Source organism: Copadichromis virginalis, linkage group LG10, assembly GCF_057382275.1.
Source record: "Copadichromis virginalis isolate Kocher_CV1m ecotype Utaka linkage group LG10, C_Virginalis_male_GT1.1, whole genome shotgun sequence".
NCBI lineage: Eukaryota > Metazoa > Chordata > Actinopteri > Cichliformes > Cichlidae > Copadichromis > Copadichromis virginalis.
Genome location: NC_140627.1, coordinates 34,391,887 through 34,411,886, shown reverse-complemented (window position 1 = coordinate 34,411,886; position 20,000 = coordinate 34,391,887). Strand labels below are relative to the sequence as shown.

The 20,000-nt window shown below is 46.4% G+C and overlaps 2 protein-coding genes across 7 annotated transcripts in view; both read right to left on the bottom strand.

Moving 5' to 3' along the window:
- ncbp3 (nuclear cap binding subunit 3) overlaps positions 1 to 855 on the bottom strand; it is a 13,605-nt gene extending 12,750 nt beyond the window's left edge. For both annotated transcript variants that reach the window (XM_085471169.1, XM_085471170.1), the window contains exon 1: positions 604 to 855. In XM_085471169.1, coding sequence (XP_085327295.1) covers positions 604 to 780 — 177 coding nt within the window. In that variant the 5' untranslated portion in view covers positions 781 to 855. The remainder of the gene's footprint in view (positions 1 to 603) is intronic.
- A 750-nt stretch (positions 856 to 1,605) lies between these two features.
- Positions 1,606 to 20,000, bottom strand: part of LOC146700931 (rap1 GTPase-activating protein 2-like) — a 43,568-nt gene continuing 25,173 nt past the window's right edge. For 2 of the 5 annotated variants that reach the window (XM_085471172.1, XM_085471175.1), the window contains 23 exons: positions 19,127 to 19,211; positions 18,033 to 18,068; positions 16,234 to 16,281; positions 15,456 to 15,488; positions 14,915 to 15,139; positions 14,737 to 14,840; positions 12,382 to 12,460; positions 12,136 to 12,189; positions 11,973 to 12,056; positions 11,246 to 11,346; positions 9,393 to 9,522; positions 7,719 to 7,874; positions 7,299 to 7,367; positions 7,133 to 7,219; positions 6,471 to 6,617; positions 5,712 to 5,816; positions 5,528 to 5,619; positions 5,213 to 5,317; positions 5,028 to 5,115; positions 4,873 to 4,930; positions 4,727 to 4,797; positions 4,519 to 4,552; positions 1,606 to 4,309 (listed from right to left, as the gene is read on the bottom strand). In XM_085471172.1, coding sequence (XP_085327298.1) covers positions 4,541 to 4,552; positions 4,727 to 4,797; positions 4,873 to 4,930; positions 5,028 to 5,115; positions 5,213 to 5,317; positions 5,528 to 5,619; positions 5,712 to 5,816; positions 6,471 to 6,617; positions 7,133 to 7,219; positions 7,299 to 7,367; positions 7,719 to 7,874; positions 9,393 to 9,522; positions 11,246 to 11,346; positions 11,973 to 12,056; positions 12,136 to 12,189; positions 12,382 to 12,460; positions 14,737 to 14,840; positions 14,915 to 15,139; positions 15,456 to 15,488; positions 16,234 to 16,281; positions 18,033 to 18,068; positions 19,127 to 19,211 — 1,969 coding nt within the window. In that variant the 3' untranslated portion in view covers positions 1,606 to 4,309; positions 4,519 to 4,540. Of the gene's footprint in view, positions 4,310 to 4,518; positions 4,553 to 4,726; positions 4,798 to 4,872; positions 4,931 to 5,027; positions 5,116 to 5,212; positions 5,361 to 5,527; positions 5,620 to 5,711; positions 5,817 to 6,470; positions 6,618 to 7,132; positions 7,220 to 7,298; positions 7,368 to 7,718; positions 7,875 to 9,392; positions 9,523 to 11,245; positions 11,347 to 11,972; positions 12,057 to 12,135; positions 12,190 to 12,381; positions 12,461 to 14,736; positions 14,841 to 14,914; positions 15,140 to 15,455; positions 15,489 to 16,233; positions 16,282 to 18,032; positions 18,069 to 19,126; positions 19,212 to 20,000 lie in introns of those variants that run through there. The other 3 variants (XM_085471173.1, XM_085471174.1, XM_085471176.1) reach the window with 3 other exon arrangements.

The following is a 20,000-nucleotide window of genomic DNA, read 5'->3' as shown; positions in this document are numbered from 1 at the left end:
GCTCTGGATACTGTCTGTGTGCTGGCAGGGGAGGAAACACCCGTGAAGGTATAAAAACTACTAAGTGCGCGTGTATTCAAATAGAATAACTCTCCCCGTTTTGCATTTTTCTGCACGTAAAAACGTTAAACGTCCTAGTTTTAGCTGAGGTTTAATGGCAGGGCCACTCTATACTAGCAGGAAGAGTAAATAACAAAGGAAGACTAATGAAACCCAGGTTCACGTTTAGAAGAAAGCAGAACAGTTCGGTATGCGCATACCTGTTGAAATAGTTGAGCACTCTGCGTTTACACGTAAACATCTTAAATTCGATGTTTTTTAAGTAGAGTTTGGTGGGACGTGCGCTCCACACAAACAGCACGTGAACACAGCAACAAGTGACTGAAATAAACACGAACCCCGCAAACATGTCGAAAACGTAAACCAGCCCCGGTTAACGCGAGGCCCCCGCCGCTCATCGGCAGCCCCCACAGCACGGGGCGGACGCCTGACTCCCGGGGAGAGAGCCGGGAGTCCAAGTAACCGCTAGCCGACACTTCCTGCGGATCTGCCGGGCGACGGAGACGCCAGTCCCCGGAGTGCCGGGGCCTAGTCCGGGCTTACCGGCAGCAGCTCCTTCAGAGAGCGGTTAACGGAGATGTCCTCGGGCTCCAGCTCTCCCTCCTCCACCTCCATTGGCTCGGCTTCGCGGGCATCTCTATCCGACTCGGAATCGGAGTCCGAGCGGTCAGAGCCGCTGTCTGATTTCACCGAGACCCGCAAGCTGCGTACTGCCGCCATGGTGCTAACCAAGCAGCTAACAACGGCCGCTAGCGCTGCGGCTCTGGGCTGACCCGGAAACGGTAACTACGGCTTCTTCTGCGGCCTGCAGGCGGCGCACCAGAGCTCTTCCGCCCCCTGTGGTTTTTAAGGGTAAAACATGATGTTATGCTCAGCTCAGCAGATGGCGGTGCTGAACAACAGACACGCTAACAGCGTCACAGACGATATAGTAGAACATGTAAAAAAAATTTTAATAAATGTAAACAGTCCTAAATATAACAGGGCTGAAGTGTACTGCACAATGTCTGAAAAATCTAAATAAAAAAGTACAAACTAATTAATAAACAGGTAAGCATGATAACAGAGTAAAACATTATCAGAATTACACTGAATAAAGAAATAAACACAAGGCTGTGACAGAAATAGAAACTAATGAAAACGCAGTATAAAAACATTTATTCATCTCTCAGTTAAACAATAATTTTCTCTCTTATTTATAAAGTTCCATATTTATTTGCTTTAATTGTTTTATAACAGATACTCAGACACACAAATACACAAATAAACATAGAGAAGAACAACTAACAACTAATTATTTGTTAGTTTTTTGTTCTTTCACAAAAGGACAATCAACCTTTTTCAATGCTTTGAACCAGCATCTGGCTCTGAGGCTCCAGCTGTGCATGAACACGACATGCACAGTAGTTTGTAGCTGCAGACAAAAATGACTTCTGCAGCTGAAGCGTGTCTTCAGTAAAAAAAAATACAAAAGTAAAAACCCACTGAGACGAAAAATAATCCGCTTTAATGTTGGGAGAGAATGACACGACAAAAACAACAATAAACACTGAAAGAAGCTGATTTTTATTTGTGAAATGTTCAGTTTTACAGATTCATGCTTTACATCACACACACACACGCACGCACACACACTTTATGACATCAGAAACACATGCAGACATCTTTGTGTTCATGCTGCATCATCGTCCCTCTTTTAAAACAAACCACAGCTTTTATTTTGAAAACCTGAACTCCTGTAGCTGCGCAGCTTCCAGTGGAGTGAGTGACCTCGAGACTCGACGTAATTGGTGCGATTGTCCCTCAGAGAGGGAGCGCAAAGCTTCTTCTTCTCCCTGACCTCCAGCAGCTCCACCTCTGACTCACCTGCAGCACCGCCCACCTGAGCCCCGTCGCTCAGCCGCTGTGTGCCGCAGCAGTCTAAAAAAGGTTCAGGTGGAGCTCACGACGTGACAGTGTGCGTGGAGAACGGCAGCGTCTGTCTGAATCTGAACCCGCAGCCACGTGTTATTATTTGTTATTACAGTTTTTTCTGAATGCTTAAACCCTAACTGTGATTCCTGTAGCACAATCTCTAAAACTATTCAGACTTATAGCAAAACCACTCACTGAGTTTGCAAAACTAAAAGCACAAAAACTGCTTTGCACTCAGTTTGCAATTTTGTAACACACACTTTGCAAAACTGTAGGCACAATTCACTGCACAACACTCAATTACCAAATTTCCAACACACTCCTAGCAAAAGTATACACATGTATGGCTATCATTAACACTAATTTGCCAACTGTCTGGCACACTTTCACATGTGAAAACTTTTTTAGATAATTAGTTCACTTTGCAATCAGCCTAAGCACTATAATACAGGTAAGCTGTGTGTGCGGAGTACAATGGAGGGAGCAGAAAGAGTGAGAAGTAGAGGAGGCCGAGGAAGAGGACGTGGAGGTGAAGAAGTAGGATGAAGAGGACGACAAGGACAAGGAGGAGCAAGAGGAAGACGAGGAGGGGGGAGAGGAAGATGAGGAGGGGGGAGAGGAAGGGTAGGAAGAGTAAGAAATAGAATTGCTGATGACATCAGAGCTACAATAGTGGACCATGTAATCAACCGTGGAATGACCCTGAGGGTAGCTGGCCAACGGGTCCAGCCTAACTCGAGCCGCTACACTGTAGCAAGCATCATAAGGACATCTTGAAATGAGAATCGGTGAGTACAGTCACTTCGCACAAAGATTTGTAGCACTGCCATATGCCAATGAGAAACACACCAATACCATTGATGTAAAAATACTGAAATTGTTACTTTACAGAATTGCTAGATGACCAGATGCTGGGGGCAGAGGAAGCATGTTCACTGCAGACCAAGTAACCCATATAGTCATTATGGCGATTGCAAATAATCCTATACTTGGAAATAAACACTTGTGTTTGTTTTGATGTGTGTGAATAAACAGCAGTACTTGAAGTTTGGATCCCTCTATGCTTATGGATCTATGACAGAAGTATGAGCTCAAACTGACATAGCCTACCTTGTGCACAGAGAAAGCAAAGGCCAGATGTGTTTTGTATTCATACCATCAGTGTGCAGTTGGCGCATTGTGTGCTTAGTAGATGATGGCTTGTGTGTACTGTTTGATACGGAAACACCATTTTTACGAAGGTGTGAAGAGTTAATCCAGCTGTGTTTGCTTTTGCAAGAGAACTACAATGTTTTGATGATTGGGTGACAGGTTTTCTTATTTGTGTGAAGAGTTTTGCAAAATTAGCCAATAGTTACAAAAAATGTGCTTAAGCATACAGAAAAAACTGTAATAAGAATAAATCCCACAGACGCGCAGATCGAGCAGCTCCTCCTCCCCGTTCACGCAGTGGGCGTTCGTAACAAACGTAACATTTCTAATTACGAGCTTTACCGCAGTTTTTCTGTACTTGGATCTTTGTGATGTCACACAGCGTCTGTGTTGAGAAACCATCAGAGTCACAAACTTTAGGGTGATAAAGGCCTCGCGTCCACCGCAGGAGCTCTCCTCCAGGACCAGGCACCTTCGGGGGACCAGCACGCGCCGGTTGACAAAAAGACTAAACGGCACTGAGGACCAATCATCTCACAGGGAGACAGGGGGCGGGGCGTTACAGTTCTTGTGGTTGCCGCTGATACGAGTGAATCCCCAAACTTTGAGCTCCCGTGGTGTTTTTGTTTTTCTTGTTTTGGTTGAAATACTTGGAGAGAGGACGTCTCCCAGCTGGACGCGAGCACCTCAGCGGTGTTTGGGGAGAGGGGCATCAACCGCTGCCCCTCAGGGAAGCTTAGCTGCGGGTCCTGGTCCTTTGGGTGGAATCTCAGCCCCTCTCTGCAGCGCCCCCTGGTGTTTGGAGCTACTCATCATCAGTTTGTTTCCACGTAAACCAAACTGCTCATTAAAGTAAAGTTTTAAGAGCTGCTGCTGTTTCTGTGATAAATAAAGTTTCTACAGCTACATCTTACACTGAATGAAGCGCAAAACAGGAAGAGCTCTGCGTCGAGTTTGACCGTAGAACGGTTTAAAAAGGAGTTCAGTGTCCTGCGCACACATACGTTTATGTTCAGAAATGATTTTATGGTTTGTGCAGAAGATGAGAAGAAAAAAAAACAGAAACAGGAGAGCTGCACTCGGGGTCCTCACAAAGACAGAAAGACAAGTATGTGTGTGTGGTGGTCCATCAGGAGACCCTCCTCCTCCTTCTGCTGTCTGTTTGAAGCTTCAGGCTTTTATTCTGGAAAGCAGCGAGAGAAAGAGGAGAACACATCACCGCCCAGAAAGTGTGAACATGAGCCAACAAAGACAGGAAGTAAAACATAGGATGCTACAGGAAGAACTAACTTTCAAAATAAAGCAGGAAGTAGACTCAGAAGCAGAACAGAGTGACAGAAGCAGCACTTTGAAAAATGGGATTGAAAAGCAGACTTCTGGGAAAGCACACACCTGTCAGCGCCGTCCTGTCAGCTCAGTGTCCCTGCTGCAGACGGAAGGAAGGTTTCACACTCAGTAATCAGATTACACAGAACATACTTGAAAAATCACACTGAACAAAAATTAAAAACAGCAGTGACGTCCTGAGAGTCGTGCAGCCCAATCAGCTGCATATCCAGGTAAACAGCGAGCGTGCTGATTGGCTGTCACACAGACTTACTGCGGCGGAGTGGCTCAGCTTGTCGAAGCGAAACTTCAGGTTGGATCTGGGCGAGTTCTTGTTTCTCAGCTCTGAGAGAGGAGAGAGCAAACGAGACGTGAGAACGGCTCCAGAACAGAAACGCTGGCGGTGAGCGGGCGTCGCACCTGTGGGGCTGCGGCACACGATGACCGGAGCTGAACTCTGACCTTCTACCGTCGCAGCCTGGACACGCACAGACACAGAGAGGACGCAGTGATGAGGGTCTGCGTTACAATGCAATAACACTGAGCTGAATGTAGCGCTGAGCGTGTTTTCTCACCAGGTGTGTGTCGTCAGCTGGGATGCTGAAGCTGCAGGTGCTGGATGTCGACCTGGAAATCTTACTGCTCTCCTTCTTCGTGTGAATCCTGCCCGTGAAAGTGAAAAAGTGATGAAGTTTTTTGTTTCGCAGTGAAAACTGAAACATCTGCTTCTTTCACTTGCTGCTGCTTCTGCTGCACACACCTGTCCCGCTGCCCCGCCTCTGGAGAGCTAGGATTGGACGGCAGCTCTGGCCTCACCTCCAGCATCGGGTTGCAGCCGTCGAAGCTCCTCTGCTCACCGAGGAGGCTGAGGAGGCGTATCAGAGACAGGAGGAGGCGGGGTTAATGTCCTGGAGGCAGGTTAAAGCTGTTAGCTCAGCAATACACAGCACACCTGTCGAGACCAGCTCTCCTGAAGGTGCACCCCCACCTGTGCAGCCGTGCTGACATGCACACTGGTGGGTTTGAACTTTACTGTCCAGGTAAACAAACTGAGAGGCACGTTGGGCAGCGTTACCTCCTCTGGCTGTGCTTCTCTGTTTGGCTGTCGACGCTCAGCAGGCGAGGAAAAAGTCCCGAGCGCCGCTTCACGGGAGACTTGACGTTACACTGCCAACGCAAAGAGTCCAGGTGTCAACGGGGGCCGCTCACAGACGAGCGGGGTTCAACCTGCTCCTTCAGTTACCTGCAGAACGACTCACCTCCACGTTCAGGTGTGCCAGACCCCCCCCACTCAAACTGGTGGGCAGTCCAACCCCGCCCCTCGACATGGTCTCCATGGAGACGCTCCTCCCTCGCATGGCCCTCTGAAATGGAAAAAGATTTGGCTTCTTCCTGCCCTTGCCTTTCAGAATAAAAGCTGTAGCTATCTCCACAGTGTGACTGTGACTCTAATACAGAAAGCAGCTGTTTGCAACTTCAACAAAACCTTATCTCTGCTTTTACTGGCTATGAAATTCATGTTTTTCCTAATAAATATTTCTTTGTTGTTGTAAAAATGATTTTCTTACTAATTAAACATAATGTTGTGGATAAAGACTGCACGGCTTTAACTTCACTATCACTGAAAGTTGGATGGAAAAATGCACAAGTTCCATAAAGTAAATAAAAAAGAAATAAATTTACTTCATAATTCATTGATGAGGGAAAATATAACATGCTCTATATAACATGTCTATTACTGTGTCAAACACATTTACGTGGACCAAAAACTGGGAAATAAAACTGTAATAGTGACAGATCACGTGCTGAGGTAAGAGTCCGGCGTCACTGACAGTAGCTCCAGTCTAAAACACGCTGCTGACACACTAACATTCACATTACAGCTTTTACTGCTTGTAAAGTGGGACTACTTTCCTCGGTGGAGGTATGTGAGTTGGATTGGTTCTGGAGCATCCCATAAAACCATCATTTCAAAGCAGGAGAAGAAGAAGATGACAGGAGGAAAGGTCAACATTCACCTTGATGGACTCCAGCAGTCCTCCGTGGGCCTGTCCGTTCTCCCCTCGGCCCTCCTCCTCCGGCCCTGACGTCAATCCCAGCATGCTCTGGGAGCGTCTCTGCAGCTCGTCGTGGAGGCTGTCCAGGAGGGCGGCGCGGGTTCGCTCCTGACGGAGACGCAAAGAATCATGAAACCCCTCATGTCCTCGCTGTGTTATTTCTCTAAAGTTCAGGAGGTGTCGCAGATCTTCTGCACAGGCGAGCAGCTTTTAGAGTGTCAGGCTTCTCTGCAACATCACTGACTTTATGTTTAATATGAATCATTTTTCTCTACTGTCACTTATAATCGAAACCAAAACAAATCACTCGAGCGTCCATCAAGTACGCTCGCAGTCTGAACAGTGCAGCGAAATGACAGACGCACTGCAGGAGTTTACCTGCAACATAATTATTCCTTTGCTTCCTGTAGAAGCGGACGTGTTTCTCTTTATTCTGCTGGTCCTGCCTTCATGTGTTTGTAGGTTCATATAAATACAAGGAACTAACGCCCGGTAATTAAATACTTCCTGTCACATCATGAGCTCAGTACTGAAATCTGTTACTGTGATTGCATCACTGCGTCTGTCTTATTAGACACACGGTGTGGTTGTGACTCTGGGGGACGGCCTGCAGCTCTTTCTACCTCGAGTCGGGCGAAGCGGTCGCTCTTGTAGCAGGCCAGCTCTGCGTTGATGAGTTTGGTGAGAAGAAACTCTCTGAACTCTGGACCCTGAAGTACAAAACGCAGCAGACTTAACCACAGCTCTCAGATCAGCCTCACGTTCCTATGAAACGTCCGACAGCCTCACCTTTTTAAAGACAGGGGCGGGGAGGGGCGGGCCAAAGGGCGGGACGTCCTCTCGCGCTGTGACGGAAACCTGTCAGTCAGAACAGCTGTTGTAACTGGTGGAGTGAAACAGGCAGATCTGTGTCTGATCCCCACCCACGCAAACCCACCCAGCTATGAGCAATAATAGAGACGCTTCCTCTCCTCAGTAAGAGAAGGAGGAGCCTCTGGTGTGAGGCTTCATCTCCGTTGTTGTCATGTTTCAGAGGCTGATAGAGAGATCTTCAGCCACCACGAGGATTTGGGTTTGTTTCTGTGAATTCAGATTAAAGCTCGTCTTTGATTCCCAGATTAAACTGCATCTGATGCCATGAACCTCACAGACGACAGAGTCAAATCTATAAAAAACCTCCATCATGGAGAAAAGGAAGCCGGCGTGTACCTTGTAGGAGGTGGTCTCAGAGCACGGCTCCTCCGCCTGCACCACGATGAAGGCGTGGAGGAAGTTGGAGGCGATCATGTCGGGGACGAAAGGGGTGGCCTCTTCTTGAAAAACCAGCGCCACGATGTCATTTCCGATGTGCCGTTTCCTCTGCAGCTGAAGGACAGAGTGATGCTGTTACGTGCAGTCGTGACGGCTCATAAAGTTTATGAAGCACAGCAACAACTTCAAAGTGCTTCTGTCACACTGTTACAAGACAAACTGTCAGTCAGTGAACAACAGTCTGACTGAACACGCTGTGTTTGGATGCAAGCAGGTGCAAACACTGAAGCATCAACAGCTGCAGTTCCTCTGACGTCCAGCAGAGGCTCTCGCAGTGAGTCGCTCACATGTTCAAACTTTACAGCAGCAACAAACACGTTTACAGGCTGATACTAAATAAATAAATAAAACCATTTTTGGTTCTAGATCATGTCCCCTGTAGCTGCTAGCTTCACCTGTTTGTGCTGTTGGTGTAGACCAGTGTTGGTCAAGTTACTTGAAAAAAGTAATCAGTAACTAATTACTGATTACTTCCCCCAAAAAGTAATCCAGTTACTTTACTGATTACTTATTTTCAAAAGTAATTAATTACTTAGTTACTTAGTTACTTAGTTTCTTTTTAAAAACACTATTTACAACCTGAAGAGGTGATAAAGCGATAGATCTTTTTTAAACTTGTTTTATTAGTTTTAATCTTTTAACTTTATGCATCAAGCAAAATTTAATTATATGCAACATTCTGACTGGAAGAAATTAGTTTAACATTTAAACCTATTTTCTGCACATTCCAGCACATAAAATAAAATATTTTTTGTGTTTACACTCAGTCTTTCAAATAGATGCAAGTAAAACACAGCAGAAAATAAATAAAGTCAAAGACTCAGCGGTCCTGTTGCTCTATTTTCACCTGTAAAGCAGGAGTGGGGCAGGCGGAGGTTTACCCTGGTGCAGGTGTGCCGCGGTCAGTGGAAGAATCCGCGAGTTTCTCTGTGAGTTTCCCATTACGTCGTAGCTACTCGGTGCTTGTTGGAAGTTTAGGGGTTTTTTCACTGTAAAAAGAAGTTTTCTTCCCACGCACAGCGGACACTAATGTTTTTGTCACTTTTTATGGAATCAAACTCAAAGTAAGGTCAGTACTTCCACGCTTTAAACGCTGCACGCTCATACTCTCTCCCGCACTCGATATATGATCCATTGTTGATCTGCACACAGCTGTTGTCACGAACGGCGCACTCGCTTACGTCACTGTCATGAGACATTCTCGCAAATAAATCACGGTTTTAGTAACGCAGTAACGCAGCGTTCCTACGGGAAAGTAACGGTAATCTAATTACCGCTTTTGCAATAGTAATCCCTTACTTTACTCGTTACTTGAAAAAAGTAATCAGATTACAGTAACGCGTTACAAGTAACGCGTTACTGCCCATCTCTGGTGTAGACTGAGATGCTGTGATTGTGCAGACACAGGGTCACGTGATGATGAGCATCCCTTCCTGCTGCAGGCGTCTGCTTCACACGGAGCCAGCCTGCCAAACCGTCTGCTGCTGCTGCTGAGTCGCAGCCCGTCCTCCTGTTTCACGCTGACTCATTCTGTGTTTTGTTTCTCTGTCACGCCATCTTCATGCCGCCTACCTGCTGGGCGTCTCCCTCGGTGAAGGGCAGTTTGGTGGACACGTGGAACATGATCTCCTGCTGCCGGTGGACCGTGTAGATGGACTGAGACCCCGTCTGACCGTGAGACACATCCAGACCCCCCCGAAACCTGCACAGAGGAAAAGGGCACCACTCAGTCTGCAGGTGACCTGCTCTGAGGTTAACGAAAGCTATATAGAGTTTGGAGTAAATAAATGCGATTCAGAGTGAATCAGCCATCTGTGCTCATGGAGGAGCTGGCTTCCCTCCTGATTTATTTTGGTTTGTGTGCTGATTGTTCTTTAAGAAGCTTAATCTCTGTGTGTGATGGAGCAAAGCTGGAAACACGTAACACGCAGAATGAAACAGGCGTTTAACTGAACCTTAATCTAAACAGGTCCAGTAACAAACACTCAGGGCCAGTAAATGTTTTGTTTCACTGCAGACAAACAATGAAATGTCAACACACACTGTTTAATGTGATGTCTTTGTTGTGTGTGTAAATTGGGGGGGGGGGTCCTATTCCTCTGCGGGGCAACCTGCATATGGCCAATAAAGCATTCATTCAATTCAATTCAATTCAATTAATATTCTGAGTAATAAATAAACTTTGAGTCTCGGGCTGTCTCAGGTTATTTTTTATGGGTCACTGATTACAGACCGTTTTCATTGCTCTGTGTGTTTGATTTGTCCGTCAGTCCGTGCTGGACTAAACTGTGGCACAGCTACAAAATTTACTCCGAGAGATCCGAGAAAATCCCATGGTTGTCTAATAAGGCTGCCACGATTAGTCGACTAGTCACGATTATGTCGACTATCAAAATCGTCGACGACTGATTTAATAGTCGACGTGTCGTTTGAAGCTTTGTAAGATCACAAAAGACGCAGGAATAAGTAGCAGGATTTAAGAGTGTAATAACGGACTGAAACAGAAGATGGCAGCACTGCATGTACAAGGATGCCAGCTGCCGTTAAACCCCGAAGAAGAAGAAGCTGTGTCCCAGAATTCATAGCGCAGCCCAGCTCAGTTTCCAACAATGGTGGCAGCTAGTTAGTTTTAATGTTACTCTTATTATTCTTTCTGGGTCACAAAATAAACGTTTAACATATTTTCAGGCGAGAATGTAGCTGTGTAAACCTCAAATATCTGCTCAGTTTATCAAGACACCACATATTTTCAAAAGCGCTCCGACGTTTTCGGAGACGTCTGTTACCCACTAGCTCGATAGCTAGCCGGGGGCTAGGCTAACTAGAGCCGTGAGAACACCGGACTCCCGGCAAATCGTTTTCAAACCCACCGCCGTCTTTCGCTACTCAGGTTAAACATGATATATGAGTCACTTAGATAACTTAAACATGTTATTGTTTGGCTTTTTTTAGTATTTTATTTGTTCCTGAGTAAATCGGTTTGGCTGAGATTAAAGTTATAGTTTTTACACAGCTGAATAAACATCAAGCAGACAGCTGATTATCAGAAGTGTGAGATGCTCCAGAATTTACTCCGGTGTCCTGTTATATTTTAGATAGAAGGAGTTTATTAAACTTCACCGAAACAATCTGCAAATGTCATTAACATTTAATAAACTATCATCTTGTCTTTATTTTTAGTTAGCACAGACCTTAAACACTTAAAGCTGTAAGCTAATGATAGTTATATAAGAGCAGATGCTGCTGGTGCAATAAGCTGTACGTTTTACGTCCGATGGATGATGATCTGATTAGTCGACTATCAAAATAATCGTTTGTGGCAGCCCTAGTTGCTACTAAAGGATCTGCTTTGGTATCAACTGACATGTTACTGATAGAAATAACTGATTAAACGTGATGATTTGCAGTTTTGTCTCGTCTCTCACCCTTTGAAGTCCTGCAGATCCACTGTGTCTCCCAGCAGCTGCAGGAACTCTGTGAAAGCCGGCGTTTCCTCGTTGTTCCTGAACAGCTCCTCCTCAGACACCTGAGGGACAGGTGACATGTCAACTACGACCGATACACTCATCACAGAAGGTGAACTACTCTCAGATGTGAAGTGCTTATTAATGATGCCAAAGAACAAAAGACGGACTACACTGAGATTATTATTTTAAAAATAATGTTGGCTAATGTGTTTTTCATAGTTTGAAAACATTTGCTGAAACAGGTTTTACAGCAGACGAAGTGCTGATATAATCAGCAGGATCAATAACATCAACCAGGCCGTACCAGTGACCCAGCACTCCAAAACAAAATACTGGAACACAATACAAATTCTTTCACAAGGCAACGCTAAGAATGAGCGAACATCTTTATGAGCTTCTTGGGTTGGTCTGCAGTGTCCTCTGGAGTGCTTACAGCTTATATATATTTGGTCATACCATGTAAAATCACCCAGGACCTCTAAATCAGCTCATTTCGTCCATACGATAGTTGCAGCGTATTTAGTAAAACCCGTGGAAAACAGTAACAGCTAATGGAGTGCACTGATCACTAACATCAACAAACCTACGTGCTTCGGTTAGAAATCAGTCCACTAGTGGGAATAAAGAAGGAAGATGGAAACAAAAACACCGAGTGGACACAAAGCGTGAGCAGGTGGTGAGGTACCTGACCAAATCTCTGGTAAATGACTCCAAACTTGTAGGTGTTGTTCACCTCATGCTCATCATAGTTCACTATTAGCTGAGATGCCTGCAGACAAAGACAGACGTGCATCATCTCCTCTGACACGGAACAGAAACCCAGGTGTGCTGACGGTGTGGGAGCCTACCTTTGGGTACAGGACGGGACTGAACCGTAGACCTGCCGCTTCGTCGCACAGCAGCTTCGCAATGACAAACATCGAGGTTACAGTTAGAACGACGCTGAGCCTTCAAAAGTCTCAGCCTCTACCAAAGTGGGTGAGTTCAACCATAGAGGACATCATGGACCCACTTGGGCTCGAACTCGGTACAGCATGTAAAGCAGCTGTGATGACCGCTACACTATGGAACCAGTCTGAGATGCTGGTGCTTACCTTGGCCAGCTCTGGTACACTTGGGATGTCCGGCAGCTCTGCCAGAGATAATCTGTGGTAGACGCTTTTCACCCGAGATCTAATGAAACAGGAGAGACGCACCAGAAACCAAAACTTAACTCCAAGAATAAGTAACTAAATACTAGTTCTGTCCTCACACTGACTCATTGACAGTTTGTGACACAGACTTGTGTGAACACAGGCACTCGAAACCACAAAACACAAATATTTGCTCACAAGAAAACGTGAGGAGGAGCAGTCCGATCCACAGCTGGAATAATCTCTCAGGCTCAACTGAGTCACACCTGGACACCAGGTAGCGATAAAGGTTTGACCCACGTGTGGATCACATCTGCAGTTTTCTTTGGACCATAATCGGCCTTGACCGAGGGAGATGACTCAAGTCTTGCTCCCTCTACTCAGCCAGAGCTCCACCACATCTGGGCCAGATGTCAGGTGTATCGTAATATCTGGATAACACCTGGCCTACCGAACACCTGCCATGAGCCAACTCAAGTAGGGCGAGATATTTGTAGTAGCTTACATGAGCCATCAGTGCCAAAAGTCGAGATCCTGACATGTTTATGAGCCCCACCCTATCACCTGCCTCCTGTGTGACCTTAATGACCCAAAGAGCTTCCTTTGACTCGAGCACTTTAGATCTTAGAGAGCAGTCCTGAAGACTCAAGAGGAGAGGTGGCTGACTTTGTGAAGGGTGCATTAACAAACAACTATTTCAACGTGAAATCTTAATTAAATTGAACTCGAGGTGGTTGGCCATCGGTCCCAGCTGCCTGCTCATACAGACTTCAGTCGGCTGCTGTTCTTCTTCGGGTAGTGTGGTCAATTTATAGAAGATCTGCTCCACACGGGATCTGACTCATCTGAGAGCAGCAGCCTCGTAGGTGGACTGAGTCAAACTCTGGTTTTAGAACCTGATTATTTTAGCTCACACTGAGCTCATTTGGGCTTTTATCAGCTCATGTTCATCATCAGAGAGCTTAAACTCAGAGGACAGAGCTGTTTGGGGTAAACACACCGGTCATGGCCGCCATGATGATCTCTGTTCCCTTTTCATTTTGTCTGTGTGAGATTATTTCCTGTTTAATTTTGAAGGTTCCTTTCATTTGTTCTTTTCCCATCCACCATGGACTCAAACATTGATTGTGACGGCTGGCTCTTGGCGAAGGCGGTCGTACTTTTCTCCTCTCCTCCTCTCCCTTATCTTCCCTGCTTAGCCTCTATGTCCTTGTCTTGTCTCGTTTGTATTACTTTCCCTGGACAGTCTCTCACAGTCTGTCTCTAAAACCTAAAGAGAATTATGGATTTGATCAACTGGTCTCTGAATGCTATTGACACCCTTTTCTCAACGAGAAGTCTGGGCTCGGGTGAGCCCGAGTGCCCTGGAGGGACTTTCCCTGCCGGATACACGATGGACGGGTGGCAGAGGATCGTGTGCCTGGCGGGACTGTGGATCGAGGACGCTGAAGATATCTACCTATGAACCATGATAACAGGGTTCTGGCTGATCGGAGCTGGCTTGGCCCTGACTTATCGGAGAATTAAGAAAGCGGAACCGGCTGTTCAAACCCCCCCAAGGCTGCCCGCTGGGATTGAAACGACGGGATGAGGTGCGGCTTCTCAACATGGGCTCACTGAGTGCAGCATGGTTAAGAGCTTGGAGACGCTTACGGCTGCCGTCAACACTCAGAATAAGACCTCTGAGAGTACATTGGATCACATCTTGGAGCAGCTCACTGTGATCGTGAGTTCTCAGAATCGGCTCTTTGAGCACAAGACTGACAACATCACGGAGCGTAAGTTTGATAACATTATGGAGAAGCTCGCGGCTCTCCAACGGGAGATTGAGAGACCAGTGTTGGACTGTTAGAACTGCTTTGAAATTCTCATGAGCTGTTCGCACTAAAGTAAAAACCACCATCATAATGTGGCTATCCCTTCGGCGCCAGCTGTGGGCTCAAGGCTGGAGCCGAACAACAACACCCTGATAACGACTGTGTTGAGTCTGTTCTTCCCATCCATGCAAGGCCACCTGGGTTGGCTGGAAGACTGTTTACTTAGCCTGGCAGGGTGAAGGACACTGTCTCAGCTGAACTCTGGACACGCACACACACAGACACTGATAAGCACTCATCCCTCCTCCCTTTCCAAACGCCTTCGATGCTTGTTCCCTCCTGGAGGACACGGCGGGTCTGGGCCCAGACCCATTTCACTGCAGGGCAACTTGCATGTGATGAATAAAGTTCTGATTGATTGAACATTAGAAAGAAAGCAGGGTTTCCCATCTTTTCTTTACAGTCTGTAGTCCCTTGCCATGAAAGCCTGTCATGTTACCTGATGATGACGAGGAGGTGCTCGTGCTCCTTCTCCTGCTCGTGTCTCACAGACAGCAGCAGGTTTCCCACGCTGCTCGATGAGCACGAGAAGTTTAAATGCTCCTGACAACAAAAGAGAAGGACGTCAACCAATCAGGTGACAGCAAAGGATGAAGATGGATTTAATCAAACCTCACCCTGCCCAAGAAGTGCTTCCTGTACGCCCGAGCAGCCTCGTTGATCTCCTCCAGATGGTACCCATAATCCCCTGGGGCGGTCTCTTCCTCTTGTCTTCCTTCCTCCTCCACCTCCTCCTTCCCCCTGCTGGCTGCAGAGGGAGGAGGAGCATCAGGATCCTCGATCCAGTAGCCTCCAAACTCAGGTAGGATCACCTGAGGGTACGGCCCCCCCCTCTCCAACACCTGCAACACACATTCAGACAGGTGTGAAACAAAAGCACACACCTCACCCCTCAGCAGGCTTCCTGCAGCCGGCAAATCAGAGGAAAGTGAGAGTTTGAGTCATATGGAGGCGGTCCAGTGGAGAATCTAGTCTCCCCCCCCCCCCAAGATTGTTAGCTGCTGTCAGTATGAACAAAATGACTATAATAAAACTTTCCTCTCCTCTTATTGGCTGACGCACCCCTGATCTGACTTCCTGTTACGCCTCCTTTTTGAAAAAAACAATTAGCAGTAATGTTCAGCTTTGTGTTTTGAGCTGTGTTAACATCGGTCTCACCTCCTCGATCCTCGGATAAGGAATGTAGTCGTCCTGAAACAGAAAGACGGAGACGTCAAACATGTGTTGGACACACGAGGAATCAAAGCTGTCCTTTCATCACTGACTGACTTTACTTATGTAAATGTGCTGTTTTTATGTTTGAAGTCATGAACATAAAAAATATCCATGAGATGGACTTACAGTGAAAAAGCTTAAACATGAACACAGATGCATGAAGTGGAATGATGCAGACATGCAGGCGACCACAGGAGGGATGACGCTGAGCAGGACGTTTATTCAAAACAATCACTGAGACACAACGAGGAGCTCACAGCCTCAGCGTTCACCGCGGTCGACCACAGCCGCCATCACTGCACCCGGCTAGCTTTTGTTTTGTGCTGCCACTCCAGGAAACAAACCCGAGTGCAGCTAAGATAAACTCGTCAGCGTGTTTGTCACATGGTCCTCCTGCGTGTAACGCAGACGTGATCATCATCACACTGTAGAACCACCACAGCTAGCTGCTAGCATTAGCACTCCGCCCTTATTCCAACATGTGAAAACCACGCTGATCACGTCCATCTTTTATATACAGTCTGTAACAATCACAGTGGTCATTTCCATCTTTTAAGTACAGTTTGTTCTCAGCTGAGTCGGGTGATGAAACTTCGATCAGGCTCTCACACCTGCTGAAGGTTGGACTTCCCCAGGTTATCTTTATGAGCATGAATGAAATGAAGCCGTAAAAGTGAGCGCGGGTGGATATGAGGACAAACAGACAGATGGACAGACGTGCCTTCTGTCTCTGAGGGATTGTCTTCATCTCTGCAGCTTCTGGCACCTGCTGCAGCAGAGACGGGGAGAGAGACGTGATGAAGACTGTTTCACCCGAACACGTGAAGCTGTAAAACAGCTCACAGAGGTTCAGTCTGATTCATTAAAATAAGAAACAGCTCGCTAATATGGGAGGAAACAGTGTGTTTACATGGAACTACTTTCAGCTGCGGATTAATGTAGATTTGGTGGATTATATGTGCACTGATGGAGGAACATTTCAGCCACTGGTGGATTTTTAGAGCTTTTGTGAGGCTAACAGGATTAATGTGAAGCTTTGATAAAGACGAGCTTTAACCACACAAACATCAGCTGAAGAGTTTTTCTGACTCTGACAAACAAATTTCACAAAATTAAAGAAAAAGTAAACAAACAAAAAAAAAAGACAAATTTCTTTACTTCACAAAAAATATGTTAAAAATTAATTTCTGTTATTTAATAATTAGCAATGGTGTGTTAATGTTTTACATATCAGGACATAATAAAAATCTCTTTGATTATTTATTCAACCAAAACAGAACCAAAGTGAAGAAACACTGAGCTGTTGGGTAAACAGGAGCGTGATCGACTCAGAGGTTTGTAGCTCTGCAGCATTCAGGTGTGTTAACACAACGACACCTTTCACCTGAGGTCCCAACAGCTCCACCTCTATAGGCCTCAGTTAGCAGGTCAAAGGTCAAAGTTTGCAAAGCTACAGCTGATCAAAGACTTCTGGAACAAAGCGAGACCAAAGAGTTTGTTCAAAATCAAAAAACTAACACATGCAGCGGTGATGAACCAAAGTGTTCAGAGTCAGGGTGCGGACGTCTGTCCCACAGCTGGACCAAACTGGGTCATCAGCAGGTCACAGATCCACACACAGCCATGCAGCTCTCTGTGCATGCACCTCTGTGCATGCACAGCTCTCTGTGCATGCACAGCTCTCTGTGCATGGCTGAATGAAACCTCAACGAGCTGAAGCAACGCTGTGAAGGCGAGTGGCCCACATATCCTCCACGGTGGGAGACACACAGAAACCCTCGCTGCTGAAGGATTTATTGTGTTTAATAAATAAAGAGAGTGTTACGTGTTGCTGTTGTCTAGTTCAGAATCTGCTGATTCTCCGGTTGTTTTTACTTAAACCCTGCAGCTGTTTGTCATCAGTCACCGGGTGACTTATCTGAGGAAACAAGCAGGAAAAATCCAACTTATTTCCCTGTTCAGGGCTACGATGATGATGTGCGATGAGACGTAGAGGTGCAGGTGTAACAGGAGCACATCCAGAGAGAACAAGAAGCATAAAACAGGATAAAACATATAAAAGAAAGAAAGAAGGGGAAATAACATGCCTTAGATGTGTCGCGTGTCCAGAGATATTACAAAGATCCAAAGTGACGGATGAAACGCCGCAGCGTCGTTGTGTCATGTTTGTACCTGATTTAAAGGCTGAAACCTGGTTTTGTTCTGCTGGAAGCTAAATGAATATTGCATGAAGCCTGTTGTTTGTCGGAGAAGCTGCTCCGGATAAGGAGAGAATTCATTTTGAAGAAAAGTCTTAAAAAACACGCACACACACACACACACACACACACACACACACACACACACACACACACAGACTCACACACACAGACTCACACACACACACACACACACACACACACACAGACTCACACACACACACACACACACACACACACACACACACACACACACAGACTCACACACACACACACACACACACACACACACACACACACACACACACACACACACTCTTACCTCCATCTTGTCCATCATGTCAAAGAAGTGAGCCGACTGCAGACACACAAACAGGGTCAAAGCTGTTTATTTGTGTCTGTTGGATCATTTACGCTTAAAAGTTCATTTCTGAGGATTTTTCTGGTTTATTTGAACCTGCTGAGGTTCCTGTTCAGCTCCATGTGGTCTGAATGACCTAACAGTTCATAAGTTTGTGGAAATATTGGCTCTGTACACCCCACAGTGGATCCATCCAGGTGTGACTGGCCTTCAGCTTTAATTTGAAGCATTTAATTAAAGTGTTGCATTGGCGGTTGAAGGCAGGCAGGTAAAACATCATCAGAGTGCTGAACTTGTTGCTGTTCACTGAAATTCCTCATATGACCTCCAAAGAGGGTAAAGAGATTAGCTCTTATCTGTCAGCACTCTTCCTGAGGGCTGTGTGTAACACTCCCACAGATGTGTCAGATCCATGCTGATGGAAAACAGCTTCACCCGTCTGACCAGGTCAGGAAGACTCAGGTCAGACAGAAGGTGCAAACCTCTGGTTACACTCAGGAACATCTGCACAGGTCTGAAAGATGAAACCAGGATGAAGCTGGAGCAGACTGATGAGGAGAAAAGATCCCATCATCTGTCTGTCGAGCCTGTACGGCTGCAGAGGGCTGGTGTTCCTGGGTGAAGCGGGCTGTAGCCTCTGCTCCGTCACACAGATGGAGGCTGAGAAGCTTCTCAGGAGTTTCTCACCATAAAGAAAAGAGCTGATCTCAGGTCAGCAGCTTTTCTGTGATTAAAGTGAGGCCCACCAACCCTCCAGCACAGCAGCTCTCACTGCCATCTTTAGACCTTTCGCTGCTCATCTCCACCCACTCCACCCTGCCTGCTCTGCCTTCTCTTTGGATGGCTGACCTCATCCACCTTCACTGTGGTGGTGCACAGAGGCAACATTACAAGGACCTGCTGTTGTGGTGAGACGGTGACTCCGTCTGAACAAAAGTTGTTAAAAACATAAATAAACAAAACCAATGTTTCTGATTCCTGCAGCTCATTAAAACTGAAAGCGATGTGAAAGCAAAGTTCATGAAATGTGCAGATGAAAATAAATGGCTTGTTACCTTCATGGTGGGGGGTGCGGTGCGGGGCGGAGAGGGGGGGGCGTCAGCCACAGGAACATTGGAGATGGCGAGGAGCTCCTGTTTGCTGAAACACAGGAAGAAGCACGAGTGAGCCGACCCGGCGGCGCCGTCGTCAGAGCACGCCAGCGTCACAATAAAGTTTCTATTCAAGACAAACGGAGCTGTGATTGGTCCAGCAGCCACACCACCCAACAGGTGAGAGGAAAGGTGAGAAATGTGTTCGCTGTTAGGAAAACCTTCAAGCTTCATCGCGGCGGCAGAAGGCTGAGCGGGAATTCTTTTGCTCTCATCCAAAAGGCTTCTTCAGCTCTAAAAGTCTTAAGCCATCAGTGGGAGCAGGTCACCATGTGATCACTGGTCACACGGGTCACAGTGTGGGTGGGCTTAAATCACCTGGAATGGCCTCAGGGCTTCGTTATTTATATTTATTACTTATAGTTAAAAGTCACTGATGCTCCTGTTTGGTGTCCAGCAGCCTCACCTGTGATCAGTGCTCGCGCTGTGACTGGTGACCTGCTGACCTGTGGACGCTCTCTGGGGTCACCGTTGGTTTATGTAACAAAAACTGTGGTGACGGGGAGCAGTGGGTCAAAAACGCTGAAACGAGTGGCTGGCCCACAGATCAGCAGGAAAGTCCTTACAGAGGTCAAAGGTCAGAGGACCATGTTGTGTTTTTGCAGCCACAGATGGCGCCACCTGGTGATAGAACGCAAACCTCAGGGATTGTTTTTCAAAACAAGAGTGTAAACTCTTTCAGAAACTAATGTAAAATGCTTTTACTTTGAAAAGATTCTTCAGGAATTATGCAGAGCTCTGATTGGTGCCGAGGTCGATGTCTGAGGAAACGTTTTCA